At 45.8% G+C, this 23,971-nt stretch overlaps 1 protein-coding gene across 7 annotated transcripts in view; it reads left to right on the forward strand.

Moving 5' to 3' along the window:
- Positions 1-390: 390 nt before the first annotated feature.
- Positions 391-23,971, forward strand: part of OSGIN2 (oxidative stress induced growth inhibitor family member 2) — a 41,562-nt gene continuing 17,981 nt past the window's right edge. The window contains exons 1-4 of one of the 7 annotated variants that reach the window (XM_039522320.1): positions 391-409; positions 7,920-8,074; positions 14,230-14,366; positions 16,614-16,805. In XM_039522320.1, coding sequence (XP_039378254.1) covers positions 405-409; positions 7,920-8,074; positions 14,230-14,366; positions 16,614-16,805 — 489 coding nt within the window. In that variant the 5' untranslated portion in view covers positions 391-404. Of the gene's footprint in view, positions 410-1,919; positions 2,130-2,208; positions 2,230-3,315; positions 3,908-7,097; positions 7,127-7,919; positions 8,075-14,229; positions 14,367-16,613; positions 16,806-23,971 lie in introns of those variants that run through there. The other 6 variants (XM_039522319.1, XM_039522324.1, XM_039522321.1 and 3 more) reach the window with 6 other exon arrangements.

Raw genomic sequence — 23,971 nt, forward strand, 5'->3', positions numbered from 1 at the left:
CAGGGCTAGAGTTGCCAACCCTCCAGGATTGTCCTGGAATCTCCAGGAATTAAAGATTATGTCATGTGATGAAACCTCCTGGAATACATCCAACCATAATTGGCAAATCTAAGCAGGGCCCAAAGAATTGGTCAGTCATGCACAAGCCAGGAATACAGACTTTCTGCAGCCCCACTACAGCTCACAGAAATCTGGTGGGTCACATGTTAGACACCTTAATTTCAATGTTTTTATATCAACACTGGTGTTTCAGGACATAAGTGTTTGGCTGTAGGAAGAAACTTCTCCAATAGGCGGGTTATTCCATAATTGTCCATTATGGAGTGTCTTGCATCTTCCTCTCAAGTATCTGATGCAGGACGCTGGTGGAAGCAGAATGCTGGACTACATGGGTTCCTGGCCTGATGAGGTACAGTGATTGCCATGCTCCTATCTTTGGCTGCCATGGTCCTAACAGAGTTACTACATGTGGGCTGTGGGAAGAAGGGTATTCCTGAAAGTGACAGGTTATGGGGGTGTTACAGCCTGTGTGGCGCAGGAAGCAATGGAGGAATTGTCTATTTTGTATGCATGGGAAAGGGCTGTTAATGGTGTTAGGGGGTGCTGCTGTCTCTGAGAGGTCAGAGAGGTGTTCTTTTCCAGGGGCAGGAGTTGCTCTGTGGGGGTGAGAGGAGTGTTGCTGTTTGGGGCAGGGTGGAAGAAGGGGCTATGGGGTGTTGCTGTTTGGGGGCAGGGTGGAAGAAGGGGCTATGGGTTGTTGCTGTTTGGGGGCAGGGTGGAAGAAGGGGCTATGGGGGAGTTGCTGTATGGGGGTAGGGTGGAAGAAGGGGTTATGGGGGTGTTGCTGTTTGGGGCCAGGGTGGAAGAAGGGGCTATGGGGGGTGTTGCTGTTTGGGGGCAGGGTGGAAGAAGGGGCTAGGGGGTTGTCGCTGTTTGGGGGCTGGGTGGAAGAAGGGGCTATGGGGATGTCGCTGTTTGGGGGCAGGGTGGAAGAAGGGGCTATGGGGATGTCGCTGTTTGGGGGCAGGGTGGAAGAAGGGCCTATGGGGATGTTGCTGTTTGGGGGCAGGGTGGAAGAAGGGCCTATGGGGATGTTGCTGTTTGGGGGCAGGGTGGAAGAAGGGGCTATGGGGGTGTTGCTGTTTGGGGCCAGGGTGGAAGAAGGGGCTATGGCGGAGTTGCTGTATGGGGGTAGGGTGGAAGAAGGGGCTATGGGAGTGTCGCTGTTTGGGGGCAGGGTGGAAGAAGGGGCTACGGGGGTGTCGCTGTTTGGGGGCAGGGTGGAAGAAGGGGCTATGGGGGTGTTGCTGTTTGGGGCCAGGGTGGAAGAAGGGCCTATGGGGATGTTGCTGTTTGGGGGCAGGGTGGAAGAAGGGGCTACGGGGGTGTCGCTGTTTGGGGGCAGGGTGGAAGAAGGGGCTATGGGGGTGTTGCTGTTTGGGGCCAGGGTGGAAGAAGGGGCTATGGGGGGTGTTGCTGTTTGGGGCCAGGGTGGAAGAAGGGGCTATGGGGGGTGTTGCTGTTTGGGGGCAGGGTGGAAGAAGGGGCTATGGGGATGTCGCTGTTTGGGGGCAGGGTGGAAGAAGGGGCTATGGGGGGTGTTGCTGTTGGGGGGCAGAAGGGCCGGGACCGTGACGGGTCGTAGGGACGAGCTCGCCCAGGGCTGTGGGGCTGGCCTGGGGCTGTTCACCCGCACAGGCCGGGATGCTTAATACCCATTTCCCGAGGCTCCAGCACTTGCCCCATCCCAAGCCCGCCTGTGGCCCGCGATCAGACTCTTGCGCGCCGGTTGCTGTCTCGCCTCCCGCGGCCCGGCCCCTTTCCCCTCCCCCTCCGCCGCGTATCCACAGCGGAGACGGCGGCAGTCCCCGCCCAGGCGCGTCCCCATCCCCGCCGGTTCCGGCTCCTCCCCAGTGTGACCTGAGGCCGCCGGGCGGGGAGAAGGCACCGAGCCAGCCGGGCCCCAGTGCGGCGGCGGCGGCGGCAGGAGGAGGAGGCGGCGGCGGAGCAGCAGCGCAGCCCGGACCGGACCCGCCGCCGCTCAGCTCAGCTGCCAGCCGGCTTCCCGCGCCCGCCCGCCCGGCCATGCCGGTGTGGTGCTGCCGCTGCTCCCTGGCCCGCCACCTCAGGTGAATCCCCGCGGGGGGGCCCGGCCGCGGGGCCGCCGGTCTGTGGGGCAAGGCGCCTGCCCGCCCCCGTGCGGAAGCCGCACGCCGAGTCCCGCTGCAGGTTGACAGAGGCCGGGGGGGCGGGCGCGGGGCAGGGAGCGTGACGGGGGGACACGCGGGGAGAGATGCCGAGGTCGCGAGGGCAATGGCCGTGATAGGGGTGGGGAAGTGGGATCCCCAGGGGAATGGCCGTGATGTGGGTAGGGGTGTATCCGGGGGACAAGATGGGGGGGGTTGCAAAGGGTTTGTCTGTGATGGGGTAGATGGGGGTCCCCAGGGGAATGGCTGTGGTGGGGGGCGCGATGGTGGAGTCAGGAAGGGCTGTGATAAGGATAGTGGCGGGGGGCAGGGGTTAAGGTGTGGTTGTGAAGGGAATGGCCATGATGGATGTTGAATCTGGGGACAAGATGGGGCTGTGATGGGGGTAGATGTGAGGTCCCCAGGGGAATGGCTGTGGTGGGGGGCACAATGGTGGAGTCAGGAAGGGCTGTGATAAGGATAGTGGCGGGGCAGGGGTTAAGGTGTGGTTGTGAAGGGAATGGCCATGATGGATGTCGGGGGCAGGTGGGGGGGGTTGCGAGGGAAATGGTAGTAATGGGGGTAGGGGTGTGGAGGGGCAGGGAAGTGAGGTGGTGAGGAGAATGATCATGATGGGGTAAAGGTGGGGGGGTAGGAAGGTGGGGTCACAAGGGCAATGATTGTGATGGAGTGTGGTGTGGGGGGGATGGGGTCGCAAGGGGAATGGCTGTGATGGTGGTGGAGGGGTGGGATGTTGGGGTCAAGAAGGGTTGTGATGAGAGTAGTGGTGTGTGGGGGGCAGGATGGTGGGGTCACAAATAGAATGGCTGTGATGGGGGTAATCTGGGCCAGGGAAGGTGGGGTTGCGAAGGGAATGGCTGTGATGGGTGTTGAGGGTGTGTAGGGAGAGTTCCAAGGGGAATTACCATCTTGTGGGTAGGGAGCAGGGAGATGGTGTTGTGACAGGAATGGCTGTGATGTGGGTAGGAGTAGGGAGGTGAAGGAACAGGGATGGAGTATAAGCCGAATAGGGGTGGGAGGAGACAGCTGTGAGGGGACAGAAATGGGCAATGGAAGGATGTGGGGGGACCAGGTGGGGTGGGGGGAGAATTTGGGAAACATGGTTGTGTTTGGGTATGGTTGGGGGTTGGGGCAGAGACAGGTGTGTATTAATGGGGGTAAAAGACCAGATCTCCAGTAGCCAGCCTATGTTAGTATTGACTCCATCCTCTGGCTCTTCTGGTTGTGGAATCACACATTCTCATATATGTACACAAAAATGGGCATGCCTAAGATTGTGTGCAGAAAATAATGACATGCTATTTTTAAGAATGCAAACTGAGAGTATTTGCTGAATATTTGGTGCTCATTGTAGTTTTTTAACCATAGAATGTTGCTGGTTTTTTTTTAGGGAGCTATTATTTGTATGTCCACCCCTACTCCTATTTTGTTTTATATATATGGAAAAATATATCTAGTGATTAAAGCATAGGACTGGGAGTCGGGAGATCTAGTTTCTGTTTCTGAATGTGCCACAGAAATTGTGTGATTGGACAAATCACTTAAACTCTCTAGCTCTGTCTGCACTGAGCTTTATTTTCAAGCTTCCCTCTCCATTGTAACTTCACTGGTGCTAGCAGTGGTGAGCGCATTAGTGTAGACTGGATGCTGCTGTTTCTACAGCCCTGTCATTTAACCTTGTTCAAGAACATGTCTACACGGTGAGAGATTGTAAGAAAAAGCTCAATTTAGAAAAGACAAGCCTTTGGCTCAATGTGCACAAGGTTTTGGTGCATTTACTCAACTGTAAAGTAGGGATTATAATAATTACTATGGGTATTGGAAAAATTAATGTACGGTATTCTTGTAGTCTTAAACTTTGAATGGACTGAGACAGTCAACTTAGAAATCCTGTTATAAACAAACATTTGTTTACTTATTATTTTAGCACTTGAGATTAAAAGTAAAAGAATTGAAAGGTGGAAAAAAATTATACTAGTCACTACTTATGCTGTTTGTATACTTCTCTTCTGTTTGAACTTGGACAGTGAAAATCAGTGAAGTCGTTTTCACATTTGTTGATTCTCCCTTTTATTTCTGGGTTCTTAGTACTGCAGTGTCTGGGTTTCAAACACTGAATGGGATTTTTTTAAATGAACAACTATTTTCAGTGGACATTTGTTTTAAAAACATTTTTATTGGTGTTAAAGTTTTTAAAAGCTTGCTTTTACAAAATTTACATTTGAGCCTATATTTTAGTGAAGAGTAAAACCTGTGTTTTATCTCCCACCCAAGGGTGGGCTTAGCAGAAGTATTTTTCTAAAAATTGTACTGGAATAGGAATCACTTAAAACTGTCTATTGAAGAAAGAGTGGCTTGAATTAAGTTTTCAGTATTTTAAAATTTATAGCGTTGTGTAAGGCATCCTTCCTACAAAACCATGCCATGGCCAGTTAAATGATAGATGCTACAGAAGAATTTGATATTATTTGGTCTGGAAAGAAAATCTTGACTTAGATTTTATATTATTTATATATAATCTAACTTTTTCCCTGACAACTTTTCTGCACAGATAACTAAAAAATCAAAACAAAAAAACCCTGAAAGTATTAGCTTGCAATAAATAAGGAAGCTAATTTTAAATTTAGTTATCTGAAGAAAATATACTACTAGATGCCTTTGTTATGACCATGATAACATTATTTGGCCCTGACTCTGTAACTGACAAACCATTGTGCCCACTTGTAGTTCTTCAAGATAAGAGCCATAGTCATGTTAGCAAATCCCCCCCACTCCCAAAGTTGTCTATCAAGGTTATAATGATGTATGTTATCCTTGTTACAGAAAAATTGTTTTGGGTTTTGCTTTCATATTTGGTTTAAGATTAGAAAGGAGATGGCATTAGTAACTCTTTAGTTAAGACCTTGTTGAGATTTTCACTTAAAGTAGGACTAAAATTGCTGTTTCACATTGTAATGATTAAACTTAGTCTCCGGAGCTGACACGATAACTCTTCAGAGAACAAAGTAATTTTCTATGTAATATTTTAATCAAATATACTAACTTAAGTAGACGATACATTTTTAATTGGCCCACTTTTGAATTTATCATGTTTTCTTCACATTTCTTTTGGTACCTTTAGCTAAACATTCATAGTCCCTACAAACTCCAAATGTGTCTTTTATGTTCAAATAATACTACAGACCATATACAAATCACTTTTGAAATTTCACAATTAATCTCATAATTATTTTCTTTTAATCAGGCTTTTGAACCTTTGTAGACTGATCATATCCATCAGCTACTTCTGATGTCCCAGGTAGGGCTGTAAGGTAGAGAGAGGAAGCTGGGTGTGAGTGGGGATGTGAGGAGACAGGCATAGCAAGGAAGGCTTTGGGGATTCTAAGGGATTGAATTAAATTTTGCAGAGAGAAGGTTAGCAGGAATGATTTGAATTTGGTTTTATTTGTTAGGTAGGAATTAGAATAGAAATCTGCATATTATGTGTATGTAAAGGTTTATTATGTGTATAGTTGGCATTAGGGCTACATGTTGGTTGCTCGAGATGTGGATGGAGATATATGGAGTGTGGTTGGCTCCGGAGTTAGTTGGAAAGAGGAACTGATGAGTGGAGTGTCGGTAATGTGTTGAGTTGTTTAGCTGCCTTTTTTTTCTTTTCATGGTTTGTTCTGGTGCAGTCCTACAGTCTTAACCGAAAGTTAAGAAAGATTTTTTCTGTAGGATATAAATTAAAAGTTGGATTCAGTTAAATACTTAAAGAACATTGCTTTTAGTTTAATTTTAATGTACTGTTCTGTGTTACCTGGCTGATAAAGAACCAAGAAGAAACTCATCTCAAATAGCTTCTGTCGTGGGATAAACACAGTGAATATATGGTGTTGCATCCTACTACAGAAGAATCCACATTATCATACCACAGTCCTTCAATTTTGTGTGGGAACTTAGTACTTCAAACCAAATGGTACAGTGCAATATATTTGAATCTTAGAGAAGAGTATCTGTATACAAGATACTGCTGCCTAACTAAAGAACATGTTATGCACTTTACATGCACACAAACATGTCTCAGTGACACCTTATTATTTTTAACATTATTGATGCCAAGAACATAATAGGAGAGACAAAGGATAGTTAGATTTAAAGAGACACTGCTAGTTGATTTAGGCCCACAATTTAGTAAAAATATTCTCATGATTTTCCTTTTAAATATTCCAATGTAAAGTTATTTGTTTAAACTGAGTCTGCTACAGTGCTTGGAAATCAAACTTTGCAGCACTATGCAAGTTCATTTGAGAACAAATATGCTCTTGAAAGAGGAGTGGGATGAAACTAATCTATTTTTACTTTCCAAGCTGAGTGAAATGCAAAAAAGCATTTTTTTAAGGAAGCAAATAACTATCATCACAGTAGGCTAGTGATACTATAACAGTAATTGTCAATTTTAGTAGACTCAGTAAGACAGTGAACCTCTTTACTCTAGTTTCTGGGGAAAATAGGTGGAGAGGCACTTACTAGCATTGTCCAGCCATGCCAGAAGAAAGACAGAAGACAATGGATACGGTTTAATTAGTCAGCAACTTTATTCAGTTAAAATATCTGGGAGTACCTGCCTGATTGGGAAGGGGTAATACTGGAGTTTTGGTGTCCCTGTCCTTAAACACAGTCCTAAAAAAGTGAATTATATTTTTAAATGATTTCAAATCTTAAATAATCTGGAGTGCCCTACAATAGCTAAGAACTTGATTTTCAGATTACTTTTAACCTGCCAGTATCCTTTTAGATATACCAATAAAGAATGTGCTCCATTAACACCACAAAATGATTCAAAGAGAGGAGTTTGTACAGTGCTTAATTATTTGTTTAATCTAACAGAAATCCAAGTAGTCTATAAACTTCTTGGGACAAGGATCTGTTTTGAGGTAGTTATCTCACACTTGACCACTGTAAAACAAATAGTGAATTTTTGAATCTAAAAGAATTATATTATTGGGAGTGAATTTAGCAGAAACACTCTATTGAAATTGTTCTTGTTCAATTCAGAACATCTGTGAGTTCATTAGAGAGTCTGTTGATTATTTTTAATAAGGTATTTTTGCATGGAACTGGAGTTGCAATTTGAATATAAATTGTCTCAGATTCTCCAGATGTATGTAATTTATCAGTTACATCAATGTCTAGTAAAACTTTGGAAAGTATTGCATTTAATTTTTGACCGATTTAGGGAAAAAAATCTTTGTAATTTAAATATCATGTTTATAGGTTGATAAATGTCTGACCTAAGCTTTGGCATTGCTGAAAGCCTGGTAGGCAATTATTGCTAAGAACCAAATATTTATTACATTTGAGGTATAAAAAGGGTGTGGGGAAGCAATAGTTTAAATCACTAGATTTATAATTGGACACTGAATTTGAATGAGACACACATTAGATTATATTCTGCAAGTCCTTTTCTTTTGCTGTCTGTATCCTTTTGTGATCTTTTTTGGAGGAAATAGGTTTTTTTTTCCCCATTGTAGCAAAGAAGCAATATTCGGTGTGGGAAAAGTTATACTGAAGAATAAAATTCTGTATGTGAACTGATTAATGTTTGTTTTACTTTTGAGTAATGCAATCAGAGTTTATCAATTCGACAGTTTTAAGGCAATGATCCAATAGTGACTTAATTTTTGAAGAATGTGCTGTAATGCTCAACTGATGTTTTTTCTCAAATAGAAATTACAGTGGCTCTGAAAGTGAAGGACAACTTTTGAGCTCCTTAGTGCAGCATTTTGGTGACAACCTTGGGAGGAAAGATAAAAAAATGCCCTTACTAGAAGAAACCACTCTGACTGGGGACCCGCTCCTGACTGTGCCAATAGTAATAATAGGTGAGTTATTTCCAGAGATTATTTTGTGTTCTCTGGCACTACCATTACTTTTTAAGAACCAGGAATGCAAATCCATTTATAATTAAATAAGTTGGTGTTTGCCAAATGATAACCCATCTCCAAGGTGAAGGTGTTTATTAGATTGATACAATTAGTACAGTTAACAATATTACTATCAAGTTGTCAGGGATTGCTCAGGGGTTTGAGCATTGGCCTGTTAAACCCAGGGTTGTGAGTTCAATCCTTGAGGGGGCCAGTTAGGGAACTGGGGTAAAAATCTGTCTGGGGATTGGTCCTGCTTTGAGCAGGGGGTTGGACTAGATGACCTTCTGAGGTCCCTACCAACCCTAATCTTCTATGATTAAGTCAAATGACTGGTTATCATTTAAATGTATTTGAACTGAAAATGTTTATTTTACTGGAAAATGTTGAGGCAGCAGTGTTTTGGCTTGAATGATGAGTTTGTTGGCAGATACTAGATTTGAGTGCAGTAGAGATTTAGGCCTCAATTCTGCAATCTGATATACTTGAGCACACCTTTATGCGTGCATGAAGTCCTACTTATGTCATTAAGACTGGACTTGGGGAATGCTTTGTTTGAATGGAGACTGGAAGATGCAAACATTGCAGTTAGGCAATTTGTGTACAGTACAGTTACAGTTACTGAGACATAAGTCTATCAGGGTGGATTGATTTAAATCAAAATTGATTATTTAACTCACTGTAATCATCATTTAAATCAGTAAGCAGGAATCAATTAAAATTGGTTTTTAATCATGTTTTGCATTTTACTTTTTACTTATTCTCCTAAACAAAGGTTGATTTTCATTGGTTGGTAATCATAAAACATGGTTTTGCAACTAAAAATTGCCTCTACACTAAACGTGATGTTTCTTTTTGCAAGGAAGATACTCTATATCTATAGACATTTGAGTAATTATATAGCTTAATTTATATTTATTCTGATTCCTAATTTTTATATTTTTTATTATCTTAGAAAACGGTGAATAATTCATTTCTTATTTACTAGCTGATTAATTTTTTTTGCTTGTGATTTGTGTCTCACTCTGGTATGGAAATTTAAATTCAATTAAAAATACCAAAACAGCATTTTAAAAGTTTTTTAAGTAGTTAATAACTACTTTAATGTGCTGTATACATAAACTTTTTTTCTTATCAAAATGTTTTGCATTTAAAGATAACTGATTTATTAAACAAAGGAAGTAATATCTGCAGTTAGTGAATTCAGCTGATTCTTATCATCATGTCCTTTGATACTTCAGACCTAGTAGAACTCATCCTCTCACACCTAGTTTTTATTACTAGATTGGAAAAGAAAACAAGCTTTCCTGCTTTGTCAACATCTATTGGTTTTTAGCTTTGAACTAGTCATGGAACTCAACTCGCTGAATTTAAATGAAGAAAATATTCTCTCTGCACCTGCAGAAGAGCCTACAGCTGTCAAAAGCTGTTTTAGCACTTCAGCAGACTGTGGTTCTAGGTGCTTAGCCAGTGACTTCAACCTGTTGGTTTGACTTTCTTCAAAACTTCAAAACTTTGGCAGAAAACATATACTGCTTAATTTTTTGTATCTAGTTTAAATTTTAAAAATTCAATTTGTGTTTATTTTAAATCACTGATTTTTTTTAATCCATCCTGAACTGTATTTATTCAACTTTTTTTTCTGAAACAGCAATCACTATAGTGTCTGGGTGCTGTTAGCAATTAAAATCATCACACCATAAAACTGATTCTTCACCAAGATAATCAGTTTAAGTTGTTAAACTGTAGACTTGATAAAACAGTTGTTATTAAAGGTTTGTACTACAAAAGTTGACAAATGACAAACTGCTAGAAGAAATAAATTCTTCAGGAGTGGATCCTGTGGATATGTCCATACTGCAATAAAACACCGGTGACTGGCCCATGTCGACTGACTTGGGCTATGGGGCTGTACAGTTGTCGTGTAGATATCCGAGCTTGGGCTGGAGCTTGAGTTCTGAGATCCTCCCCACCTGCTGAGTAGTCAAAGCAAGGTGCATCATTATTAGCCAAACATAGTGCCCAGAATAATATGTTAACCTGGAGATGACCGAGGCATCTATTGCTATGGTGAATTTCATACCCTGCAGGAAGAGAGAGTTTCCTGGCATTCTGCCAGTCATGGTCCAGGACTGCCATGTGGTTCCTGATTCAAAATTTGCACTAGTTTTCAATAATTGTACATTATGCAAATACCTGCGCTAAGTACTGCTGCTGCCTTCAGAACTCCTCTACTTGCCCACATCAAATGCAGCAGCCATGACTTCTTCCAGTGAAAAATAAACGTTTTTATCCCAAATATGTCCGAACACTTTTTTTAATCATATATTTTAGAACTGGAAATCTTATAACTTGATCCCTCAGTGGACAGTCTATTATCTCTAAGACTTCTTACTTGCAACAGGTGCATATTAAAGATTTGAAATAATACTTTAGTAAGAAAGAATGGCAAGTTTGTTCACTGTATTTCATCTTGATCTTTCTCCAAGTGCCTCTGTGCTTTCTCCTGTGCTGCCTCTTGTGACTGAAATGATCTCCCTCATCATGTATGCCATGTAATCTCCCAGTCTTCCTTCCAATCCCTCATTCATTGCCCATCTTTCTTTTAGTTTCCCAATGTTAAGGCATGTCTACACCTGCCATTTAAAGTGCAAAAAGTCCCTTTTTTTGCACAAAAAACATGGGAGCATCTACACTTGCCAGTGACTTTTTGCTGTGAAACTCAGAAGGCATACAGTTCTTACCGGTGATACTTTTGCGGTGATGTCTAAGTGAAGAAACGTTCTTTCTGTTTACACAGCTTTTAGTCTCCGGAGGATATCCCACAGTGCCTAGGTGACCACTGGTCAGCAGCTTTGCTGCTCTGACGCCAGGTAAACAGACCTCCGCTCCTCCCCCTGTAAAGCCCTGGGAACTTTGAAACTCCCCTTCCTGTTTTCTTGGCAAGTGCTCACTTATCTGGCCAGGTGACAATGGATGCTGCCCCTGGCAAATGATCCCCTGCTTGGAGCAATGCTGATCTACAGCAGCTGATCAGTGTTTGGGGCGAGCAGGCTGTGCAGGGACCCAGGATGCCCTGTGATCACCCCCCTTCCCTCAAGACCTATCCTCAAAATGTAGAGAGCTGCACTGTGGGATAGCTGCCCTCAGTGCGCTGCTCTCATCCACGATGGAAGTGCTGCAGATGTGAACACGATCTGATGCCTGTGGAAGTAAGTGAGAACACAAACCAGCGCCTTTCTTTTACTGGTTCCCTATCACCAGTGAAACTGATAGCGCAAAAACTCTGCAAGTGTAGACATAGCCTTAGTGTCTTCCCACTGCACAAATGTAGTAATAAAATGACTAACATGATGTATTCATTACGCAATTATTTTGACCTTATTTTGTCCTTCCCTTAATCTCCCCTGACCTTCGTCTGTCATCTTTCCCTATTTTATGTGTAATTTAGGACTTGATCCTGCAAATCCTTATTCATGCAGATAGTCCTTACTCAGATAAATAGTGCTGTTGGGACTTGGAGAGATTTTTTTTAGGGTAACTTACTTTTAAGTTACTAATTTTTTATTCTTTGCTGCCACAGTATTAGCAGTGCTTTGTGTTCACAGTTTTGTAGCCAGGACTTGGTTTTCCTAGTGTGTTGCGAAATAAAACAAATTATTTGGCATTTATTAAGTAAAAGAAAGGTAAAGAGAAGGGAAAACTCAGAAGATGAAACAAATCTTCATTTAACAAACTCCCTCTTGTTGTAAAAAGTGTTTTACTGGGGAAAAATCTTTCAATAAATGTTTCTAAAATATTACTAAAGGAACACTATAAATTTGAAAATCATACTTCTGTCTGAAAACTTTGCACCTACTTTCATTAAAAGTAGCATCAAATATTACTACTGCTGAGTGATGGACAAAGTCCAAGACAAATACTAAATAGAATTAATCAGAACAGGTAGGGGTATGTTTTACCTTATTTTATCATTGAATTTAACATACACATCTCTAAAAGCAAATATAAATATAAGCGAGGCAATATTTCTTCTCCTTCAGATTGGGACAATAGAGATGGCTCTCCACTCACGGAGAAGCCGATATCTGTACTCCATCCTGTTTCTGATCCCCAAGAGACTGGGCGGGAACAGAACACTTTTGAATTTGATTTATTTTAACAAGTTTCTGCAAATGTCAAAGTTCAAGATAATCCTCCCTTCCCCCTAAATCTTAGATACGTCCTGTGCTAAACAAACACCTTAGCTTTTGAACTCAGTCTATTTTGCCCAGAATGCAGTTCATTCTCCTGTAAACACAAGTTCCCTTAAGTTCTCATCCAAAAAACAATGTTTGCAATAAACCATTTTTACATTCATTGATTCACAAAGATGGCTATTTGCACTACAGTGTCTTAATTTATGATAGTGAGGGTTCTTTTATCATAGATTACTGTTGACCAAGACCCAGTTCTACCATTATGCAGTCAGCCAATATTTATATAACTAGACAAAGGGGTGGTTGGAGTTTAAAATTAAAATGTATATTCTTTATTTATACTGCAGTAATACCTAGATGCCCCAATGAGGATCAGGGCCCCATTATGATAGGCACTGTAGAAAAATGTGATTCCTGCCCTGAAGAGCTTACCATCTAAAATATATATTTTATTTAAAACCATTTGATCAGAAAATCATCTGAGGCCCATCTACATTACAATGTTAATAAAGTCAGGGGGCCCAGTTGTGTTATGTTGTGCACAGGACTTTGTTTTCCCTGTAATTGGTTAAATCTTTGACCCAGTTGTGGGGACATTCTTGTAACGTAGATGAAACCTCAGAGTGTCTCCGTAACTAGGTTTATTATTTAATTATACACTGGTACTAATAATCTTCTATTGCTGTCAGTTACTCCATTAGCTTAAGTGGCAGAGGTTTGTGCAGTGGATCTAAATGTGCAGCACTTGGATATTATAATGAGTGCCATATAAATGCCCATGAGGAAACTAATAATACTGTCTTCAGAGTAAAGTTTCAGTAGTGTGCAGTAAATAAGGCCAATATTGAACAATGAGGATAAAACAAAATATTGAATAGTTGCTCATTAAATGAGCACCATCCATCCTGTATACTAGATGAGGCAGGGATGCTGTGGAAAAAATAACATGTAATCATGTAATTAGAGACTATATCAAATGCATAGGGGACCAAATTAAGGTTGCATAGGCAACCGTAATCCTGGCTTCTCATAACTTTTGAGGGTTGACTTTGCAAACTTAGTAATGTTCTTTTAACATAGTATTTCTATTTGTATATGTGTATTATGCTAATGTTTAGGTGACAACCAAATCAAGGTCCTATAGTGCTAGGCACTGGCGATACATGTAGTAGATGACTGGTTCTGATGTTTAACTTGATTACAGAGACACTTAAATCCCATCCACTTTGCAATTTTCCCTCCTATTGTAACCAATTCTCAAACAACTCCGTTGTAATCAGTTCTACTGATTCTACTAGTTATAGTATTGACAGGGCAGAAATGTCTAATAAATCAGCTTGAAAGGTGATGCAATTGAATTTGCAAATGACACCTTTGTTTTGATTTTGTCACCTTTTGCGGTGAGCTTCTTTTCTACTATTTTTCAAACCAGTTCATATTTGTCATCACTAAATGGCTTTGCTAACCAGAAAGAACGGCAAGTAGACAAAACTCACTATCTATCAAATTTCATTGCCATATTGGATGTATATTGTGTTATACTTTGAGTGACCGAGTTTTTATTTTAATCAGTCCTACATTGACCTACACTGACATACTTACGTTTGAGACTGGCTTAAATATCATGTTTGTTCTCCTATTCTTCTCTTTTTAACCAACTATTCTCCCCCACCACCCAAAAAGCATTCTGCAGGGTTTTTGAAAAGGTCCCCAGTGCTAGGATTTATTGTAATGTGAAGATTTTAGACTGTAAGCTTTTCTGAGTAGAGATAGTATGCTGTATGCATAGCACATTTGGGGATATTGCTACAATGTAGTTATTTTGCTACTTTTGTGGTAATATACATACCTTAGCTGTTGTAATAAGACTTCTTAAAATGTTTGTTAAAATGTTTTAACTTTTGTTTTTAATAGGGAATGGACCTTCAGGAATTTGCCTTTCTTACATGCTGTCTGGGTATAGGCCATACTTGTCTCCTGAAGCTGTACATCCAAATCCCATTTTGCATAGTAAATTAGAAGAAGCTAGACATCTCTCTATTGTTGACCAAGTAAGTTTTCACTAACACTTCATCCAAATGTTTTCCTTTAACAAACCAAACTAGTAAACACTTTTAGTTTCCTTTTATGAGCTTCTTAAGATACTTTATAGTCATTTAAGATATGTAATGCAATTGGCATGCTCTTAAGCTGCAAAGAATTCTTCAAGACCTACACTGTTACTCCTTGAGGGAGGCATGGTATAAGCATAGTAGGGGGAGCCAGCAACTCCCACTGTGGCCTTGAGCAAGTCACCTGATCTCTCTCCCTTCATTTTTCTCACCTGTAAAATTAAGATCATATTTGTAAAGGGGTTTGAATGTGTAAAGTGCTAAATAAGTGATAATTATTAATCCAGAAATTAAAGAAAGCTACTTTATGGGGATCCAGCATACTTTATCTAGTCATAGTTAAAATATTTAACAAGTTGTTAATCAACATTCAGCATCTTCACTTGCACAAAAATAACACTGAATTTACTGGGCTAATTTCAGTTATGCTGTAAAATTATTCATCTCAAAGTAAGTGCTGTTTACATCTGCTTATAGTCTGAATTTAATTTAATGATGATAAGCACTATGTCCATCAGTAAGTAAGTGACTGGGCAGTTAGTCATGTACTGGTATGTATATTTCACTGTAACAGTGTATTAATTCATCTGATATAGGGAGGGAGAAATAACTGGGTAGAGGAAAGAAAATAGGAAGATTTGAACTATGAAGTAGTTTGTTTTTAACATCACTCAGGTGCCAACTTTGTAGGCCTCAATGAATCCAGGTTTGATTTTGGCAGAAAAGAAATTTGTCTTTGCTGCTGGCTATAACTGCTGTGTATGCGTCTGTGACTTTGCACCCACAGGGCTTCAGTCTGATTTTGGAGACTAAAACGTCTCCATGCCTTGTCAACAAAATGGTGTCTGAAGTCTTAGTTTTTCTTTTGGTTAGTTGCAAAGTCCTTTGCTAAGCTGATGTTTCTGGCTTTGAAGACATAGCAGTTAGGTGGATGCTGAAAAAAGAATATAAATATTTGTAGGCTGCAGGAGTGAAGGTAACATTAAATACTTACTGGTACGGGTGCCCAGCTCTGGGTCCCTGGAAGGGGTGGGGCCTCAGGCAGAAGGGGCAGGGCTGGGTGTCAGCCTGAGGCTCCAGCGGTGATTTAAAGAGTTCGGGGCTCCGGCCACTGCCACAGTAGCAGCAGTGGCAGCTGGGAGCCCCGGGTCCTTTTAAATCACCAGCCCCGGGGCACCTGTGCCCCCGCACCTCCCCGGTCGGCGGCCCGGGGTGGGCAAAAGGGGCAATGACATTAAAGCGCTGCTGCGGCAGTGCTTTAAGGATGGTCCTTTGCCGCGGCAGCGCTTTAACGTCTTTGCCCCCTTCGCTCCCCCCGTCGGCGCCCACTTCTTACCGGTACCCACTTTTACCCCGTTAGGAAGTTTTATAAAATGTCTGTTAAAGGAAAACTACATTGTAAAATAGTTTCTAATTCACCTAAAAAGACTAGTAAAAAAGAATAAATAGTATTGAAATAAATTCAGGAATAGCCATTCATACAGGGGCTGACCTCTTGACATGATAGAAGTCATTTAGTCCAACCCCTCCGCAGCAGGGGAGTAAGTATAACCACACAATGATGGAGAGTGTGATTTAGGGAACCTGTTCGTTTTATGGTAACCTCTATTATTTAAAACTATGGCTGACTTGTCCTTTTACTAATAGGACTTAACTGGTAACTTTAAAAGTTGTTGTAAATTTTCTTTATTTTCAAACAATGAGTACAATCCTAATTTATGTTGTTAGAGTCGACTCTTCCTGGGAATGCAAACTATCCTTAATTAAGAGGAACTGTCCTTTATCTTTTTTTAAAAATATCAATTTACTCTGTCCCGCTAAAAGGTTTTCCTAGTGAAATGTATTTCAGTTGAGTTAAAAGGTGTGTCCCCCTGTTTCTTTCTCAAATGTCTCTTTTGATAGTTTTCAAATATTGGCAATTATGTATTAAAAAGCGAGCTCCTATTGAGAGGGACATAAACACCTTTCACAGTTATGGTGATACTGAAACAGTGACAGGTACTTTATCTAAAATTGCTTTGAATATACCATTATAGTAAATATTTTAACTAAACTATAACTAATTACTGAAGTTTTCCTTTGTTTGTTTTTGCAATAGTGATTTCCAGTTGAAATTCTGTCTGCACATTAAAACTATACTGTATGGTAACAGTTGCATCAACAAGAAAATCTCTCTTCTTAATATAGGATTTAGAATACTTGTCTGAAGGTCTTGAAGGACGTTCTTCCAATCCAGTTGCAGTACTTTTTGATACACTGCTTCATCCAGATGCTGACTTTGGCTATGATTACCCACCTGTTCTGCACTGGAAGCTAGAACAGCATCATTATATCCCACATATAGTGCTTGGCAAAGGACCACCTGGTGGAGCTTGGCATGTGAGTAAACTTTTTTCATTTATACAGGCATAAGTTTTCATAGGAAAAAGCCCACTTCTTCAGATGCATCAGCCATCTATTTGAAGAAATGGGTTTTTTACCCATGAAAGCTTATGCCCAAAGAAATCTGTTAGTCTTTAAGGTGCCATTGGCTCCTCATTGTTTTTGTGGATACAGTTTAACATGGCTACCCATCTGATACTTTTCATTTATATTCCTCTAACTTGATAGGTTTGTATTTGAGGGTTCTTCTTCAAGTGATTGCTCCTATGCATTCCAGTTAGGTGTGCGCGCCGTGCGTGCACGGCTCTTCGGAACATTTTTACCCTAGCAACTCCGGCGGGCCGGCTGGGCGCCCCCTGGAGTGGCGCCGCTATAGCGCTGGATATATACCCCAGCCGGCCCGTCCGCTCCTCAGTTCCTTCTTTCCGCCCGTGACGGCCGTTGGAACAGTGGAGTGCTCCTTTGACCTCCACATCCCTAGCTTCTCTCTGTTTCTCGTTGTGTATTTAGTGTATATAGTCAGTTAAAATAGTTAGTAAAGTTAGTAATTAGGTAGATTAAGGGGAATTAGGGGGGCTTAGCCCCTCTTCTCCCGACCGGTGCGGGCTTATGCCCAAGACACCGGGGTTTAAGCCCTGTGCAGCTTGCCAGCGGCACATGCCAATTGGGGACCCTCACAACTCCTGTATGTTTTGTTTAGGAGAGGCCCATCTCCCAGATAAGTGCCCAATTTGCAGATCGTTCAAACCTAGAACGAAAAAGGAGCGGGACATTAGATTGAAGCAGCTCCTAATGGAGTCGGCGCTTACCCCTGCGGTGCCGACACCATCAGCTCCGCAGTCGTCTTCGGCACGGAGCGCACCAGCGGTTCCCGACCGGTCCGGCACAGAGACTCTTAAAAAGAAGCAGCCGGCACCGAGGCCTCAGCACCGTTCCCTCTCGCCATCGGGGAAACGAAAGCCGCAGCAGAAGCCTATCAAGGCACCTGCGTCGGGATCGCTCACCCAGCCACCTCCGGCACCGACTGTGGTGGTGCACAGACCGTGCACGGTTCCGTCGACTCCGGCGCTGCAAGGGCCGTTGAGTCCGGTACCGCCCTGCTCCCCGGTGCCAACCGCGGTCGAGCTGCCTCTCCCGTCGACGCCCGAGACTTTCTCGACGGCGAGAGAGCTCATCGAGCTCACAGAGGCACCGAGCCTCCGGCCCCCGGCGCCGCCGGTGCGGGCTGTACAGTCAGTGGGAAAGCCGGCTATGATGAGGCCACCTTCCCCTGACAGACGGGATAGACGGCGTTCCAGGTTCCGGTCCCGATCCCGGAGACGGTCGCCGGCACGCCGATCCAGATCCCGGCACCGATCACCATCTCGGTACCGCTCCCCGTCTCGGCGCCGGTCGCAGTCCCGGTACCGCTCCGCATCGCGGTACCGGTCGCACTCCCGGAGACGTTCCCGGTCCCAGTCACCAGACCGTCGGTACCGAAGGAGGTCCGGTTCCCGGTACCATTCCCGGCACCGCGACTCGCGAAGCCGCTCTCACCGACATCGGTCGAGATCACGGTCGACCTCCCGGCACCGGCACGGTGGATGGTCCCGCTCTCGCTCCCGGCACCGCGACGACCGGCACCGATCCCCGGCACCGTCCAGGGACAGACCGGCGGCATCGACGGCGCAGTCCTTGAGCGCCTCTGCCCCCCCATGGCCTTCTCGCCAACCCTCGGTCGCCTCTCAGGCGGACAGCGGTGGAGATCTCCGGGCCGACCCCCAAGGGCAGGACCACGGACCGCAGCAGTGGGGCTTTTGGACCCCCTGGGCCTACCACGAGGCTCAAGGGCTCCCCCCCCCCATGCCCTAGGGGCTCCGAATGCAGGGTGCCGGAAGCAACGCTCAGCAGGCCTCCTCCATCATCACAGGGTGAGGCCCCACCGCCACCTGTAGCGGCAGAGCATCCTGTGGCCGAGGCGGCTTCCCACCCCCTGGAAGAACCACCTCCAGAGGCCGTGGTCCAGGGTCTGTCCTCGTCTTCCTCGCCGGACGAGGCGGTGGCGGGGGCATCTACAGCGGACCCCCCTCCGATTGACTTGCGGGCCCACCAGGACCTTCTTCGCCGGGTGGCGCAGGCTATTGACCTCCCCGTGGCAGAGGTCGCTGAGGATGACGACCCGGTGACCAGGGTGCTTGGAGCTGAGGCCCCGCTGTGGGTGGCCCTACCATTTATCTGCACCATACAAAAGAATGCCACTACCATCTGGCAGTCACCGGCGTCTGTCCCTCCCACCGCTCGCGGAGTGGAACGCAAGTACTCGGTTCCTCCCAGCGGCTACGAGTACCTATATACGCACCCGACTCCAGACTCCCTCGTGGTGCAGTCCGTAAATGACCGGGAGAGGCATGGGCAACCCGCTCCAGCGCCAAAATCTAAAGACGCACGGCGCATGGATCTGTTGGGCCGGAAGGTCTATTCGGCAGGTGGTCTCCAGCTCCAGATTGCCAACCAGCTGGCTCTCCTTGGTCGCTACACCTATGACACTTCGGTGTCGCTGTCAAAGTTCTCGGAGCTGATCCCAACAGCCTCCTGACAGGAGTTCTCGGCCCTCCTTGAAGAGGGCAAGAAAGCCTCCCGATCCTCCATCCAGGCCGGTCTGGACTCGGCGGACTCAGGAGCCAGAACTCTGGCCTTGGAAGTGACCATGAGACGCATCTCCTGGTTGCAGTCCTCCACCTTGCCGCCCGAGGTGCAGTACACCCTGCAAGACCTCCCCGTCGACACTCAGGGTCTCTTTTCTGAGAAAACGGACTGTAGGATTCAGACCCTCAAAGATGGTCGAATCGCCATCCGCACCCTGGGTATGCACACACCGGCTACCCAGCGGAGGTCGTTCCGGCAACAGCCATATCGACCATTTACTCAGGCCAGGTCACGGCCTTATAATAGTCGCAGAGGCAGCCTAAACCGCCGTAGACCGTCGGGCAACAGGCGTAACCAGGCCCAGGCGCCCTCCAAGGCCCCTCAAGGGCCTAAGCAGACATTTTGATGGGACGCCCGAGGGCGGCCCATCAGACTCTTTACTGGATCCTTCCCCGTTATTTTGCAACCGCCTTTCCCACTTCCTCCCGGCGTGGTCCCAAATAACAACGGACAACTGGGTACTTCGTACGGTCCAGTATGGTTCCCGCCTTCAGTTTGTTTCGCCCCCTCCCTCACACCCACCTTCCCCGTCCCTCTTCAGGGACCCCTCTCACGAGCAATTCCTCTTGCAAGAGGTTGAGGCTCTGTTGAGCTTGGGTGCCATAGAGGAGGTGCAGAACGACATGCAAGGCAGGGGATTTTATTCCCGATATTTTCTCATCCCCAAGGCGAAAGGAGGTCTCCGACCTATACTAGACCTCTGGGAGCTCAACAGGTACCTGCTCAAGCTCAAGTTTCGCATGTTCAACCTGGGGACCATCATTCCCTCCCTGGATCCGGGAGACTGGTTTGCTGCCCTCGATATGAAGGACGCGTACTTCCATATCGCGATTTACCCTCCCCATCGACGCTACCTGCGGTTCGTAGTCAATGAGGCGCACTACCAGTTTGCGGTACTACCCTTCGGCCTTTCCACCGCGCCGAGGGTCTTCACCAAGTGCATGGCAGTGGTTGCCACCGCCCTCCGCTGTCGTCGCATGCACATCTACCCGTATCTCGACGACTGGCTGGTTCGCGGGCCATCCCGACAGCTAGTGGCAGGTCAAATGGCCGAGATCCTAGCCCTGTTTTGGTACCTGGGCCTTCTCATAAACGCCGAGAAGTCCACTTTAACTCCATCACAAAGGGTGGAGTTCATCGGAGCGGTCCTGGACTCCAGTTTGGCCAGGGCCTGCCTCCCTTGACCTCGGCACCAGACGATGGTCTACATCATCCGGGACCTGCACGCTTTTCTCACGACAACGGTTCGGTCCTGCCTACGCCTCCTGGGCCACATGGCGTCCTGCACGTTCGTGACCACGTACGCGAGGCTGCGCCTTCGCCCATTTCAAACTTGGCTGGCGTCGGTGTACCGTCCGCACCGCGACCCTGTGGACATGGTAGTCATGGTCATGAAGCCAATCCTCGGTTCGCTCAGCTGGTGGCTGGACCCAGAGGTCGTGTGTGCAGGAGTCCCATTCCACCCTCCTCGCCCATCCGTCACCCTGAGCACGGATGCCTCGGCGTTGGGATGGGGGGCTCACCTTGGCGACCTACACACCCAGGGTCTCTGGTCGCCCCGAGAGCTCTCCCTCCATATCAACCTCAGGGAGCTGCGAGCGATCCGCTTGGCATGTCACACTTTCCGCGCCCATCTGCAAGGGCGCTGTGTGGCGGTGTTCACGGACAACACGATGGCGATGTTCTATGTCAACAAGCAGGGCGGAGCCCGCTCCTCCCTGCTTTGCACGGAAGTGATGCTCCTGTGGGACTTCTGTGTAACCCACTCGATTCACCTGGCAGCGTCCTTTCTTCCAGGAGCGCAGAACACGCTGGCCGACCATCTCAGCAGGTCGTTCCTTCACACGAGTGGTCCCTTCATCCGGATGTGGTACTCACAATTTTCCGAAGGTGGGGATTTCCCCAGATAGACCTGTTTGCCTCCAAGGAGAACAGGAAGTGCCACCGGTTTTGTTCTTACCAGGGTCGCTCCCGAGGCTCCCTGTCGGACGCATTCCTCTGCTCCTGGACGGATCACCTCCTCTACGCCTTCCCTCCGTTCCCATTCATACACCGGGTGCTACTCAAGCTTCGGAGGGACAGGGCCCGCCTCATTCTCGTCGCTCCGGCCTGGCCACGGCAGCACTGGTACACTCTGCTGCTCGAGCTCTCCGTTCGGGATCCCATTCCCCTTCCGTTATGGCTGGACCTCATCACGCAGGACTTCGGCAGACTCCGCCACCCGGACCTACAGTCCCTCCATCTTACAGCTTGTTCCTGTGTGGTTGACCCACGCGGAGCGGGACTGTTCGGCGGCGGTGCAGCAAGTCCTGATGGAAAGCAGGAAGCCTTCCACTCGCTCAACCTACCTCGCGAAATGGAAGCGTTTCGCGCTCTGGTGCGATCACAGAGGCCTTAATCCCTTCCTGGTCCCTATTCCTACGATCCTGGACTACCTCTGGTCCCTTAAGGAACAAGGACTCGCGGTCTCTTCCTTGAAGGTACACCTGGCAGCCATGTCTGCCTTTCGTCCATCCATAGGAGGTCGGTCCCTCTTTTCCAACCAGATGGTTTCCCGCTTCCTTAAGGGCCTGGACCGCTTGTACCCGCCCATACGACATCCTACCCCGTCCTGGGATTTGAACCTAGTTCTGGCCAAGCTTATGGGAGCACCCTTCGAGCCCCTGGCCACGTGCTCCCTGCTCTATCTCTCGTGGAAAACGGCCTTTCTCGTCACTATAACGTTAGCAAGACGAGTTTCCGAGCTCTGTGCCCTAATGGTTGGTCCACCGTATACCGTCTTCCACGGAGACAAGGTGCAGCTTCGACCACACCCGGCCTTCCTCCCTAAGGTGGTGTCGGCCACCTCAACCAGGACATTTTCCTTCCGGTCTTCTTCCTGAAGCTGCACGCCTCACCTCGTGAGCAACAGCTTCACACCTGGACGTCTGCAGGGCCCTCACTTTTTATATAGAGCGGACGAAGCCCTTCCGGCGTTCGCCCCAGCTGTTCGTAGCGGTTGCTGATCGCATGAAGGGCGAGCCGGTCTCCTCCCAAAGGATTTCCTCCTGGGTGACTGCATGTATCCGGACATGCTACGAGCTTGCTCGTGTGCCAGCACGCCACCTCACCGCTCACTCTACGAGAGCGCAAGCCTCGTCTGCTGCCTTTCTGGCCCATGTACCCATCCAGGACATCTGTAGAGCGGCCACCTGGTCTTCTGTCCACACCTTCGCTTCCCACTACGCGTTGGTGCAACAATCCAGAGACGATGCAGCCTTCGGCTCAGCAGTCTTGCATTCTGCCACGTCTCACTCCGACCCCACCGCCTAGGTAAGGCTTGGGAATCACCTAACTGGAATGCATAGGAGCAATCACTCGAAGAAGAAAAGACGGTTACTCACCGTTGTAACTGTTGTTCTTCGAGATGTGTTGCTCCTATCCATTCCAGACCCGCCCTCCTTCCCCACTGTCGGAGTAGCCGGCAAGAAGGAACTGAGGAGCGGACGGGCTGGCTGGGGTATATATCCAGCGCTATAGCGGCGCCACTCCAGGGGGCGCCCAGCCGGCCCGCTGGAGTTGCTAGGGTAAAAATGTTCCGAAGAGCCGTGCACGCGCGGCGCGCACACCTAACTGGAATGGATAGGAGCAACACATCTCGAAGAACAACAGTTACAACGGTGAGTAACTGTCTTTTTTCTTAGTATGGGTCTGATTTATAAATGTTAATGAGAATTGCAGCTTCAGCCTTCTGACATACCAAAGCCTAAATGTTTGACAAGACCCAAAATGAGAGCCTAAAATATATACAGGAAATTTAAAATGTTGCGGGATTCATTTGCTAGCGTAAATAACTCTGTTACTTCAATATCATGATTATTTACACCAAAAAATAAAGACTGTTCAGCAGTAAAAGTTAGGGGACACTACATTTGTGTGGAACATAGATAACTTTGGGACTGAAATGAGAGAACATTTGAGAGGTTTTGTTGCAGGTACAAAGCAGCTCCACAGGCCCTGTTACTCCTGCATGTGAATTTATTAAAATGGAAGTGTTCCTGGTATGTTTGCATATTTTTATGCTCCACTGCCAGATTACACACAGAATTTTGATTAATAAAAACCAGCTACATTGCTGACCTAACTGCTGCAAGTCTGATTCAGAATTTTAATAGTGATATCCTGGGATTCTGTAGTTTGTCTGCATCTTGTAATAGATGAGTAATTTACAAAAAAATTCTGTAATTTTAAAAGGATATAATCCTTTTAGGTTAAATCCCATGTTTGGTGGTTGCAGGTTATTTTTAACTGTTAGAAAAGGTAAGGGTTGGGTTTTTGTTTGTTTGTTTTTGTTTTTTTCATATTGTAAATGTATCAAATGGATTTAAAATTATCTATATCCTTGTAGCTTTGTGAACCCAAACAGCATGGTACTAATACATTGGAATTAGAAAGTGAAACTGTCCTTTCAGTTTTCAGTCTTGACAGAATCCCTTTTA

The sequence above is a fragment of the Mauremys reevesii genome, linkage group 2 (genome assembly GCF_016161935.1).
Source record: "Mauremys reevesii isolate NIE-2019 linkage group 2, ASM1616193v1, whole genome shotgun sequence".
Lineage (NCBI taxonomy): Eukaryota > Metazoa > Chordata > Testudines > Geoemydidae > Mauremys > Mauremys reevesii.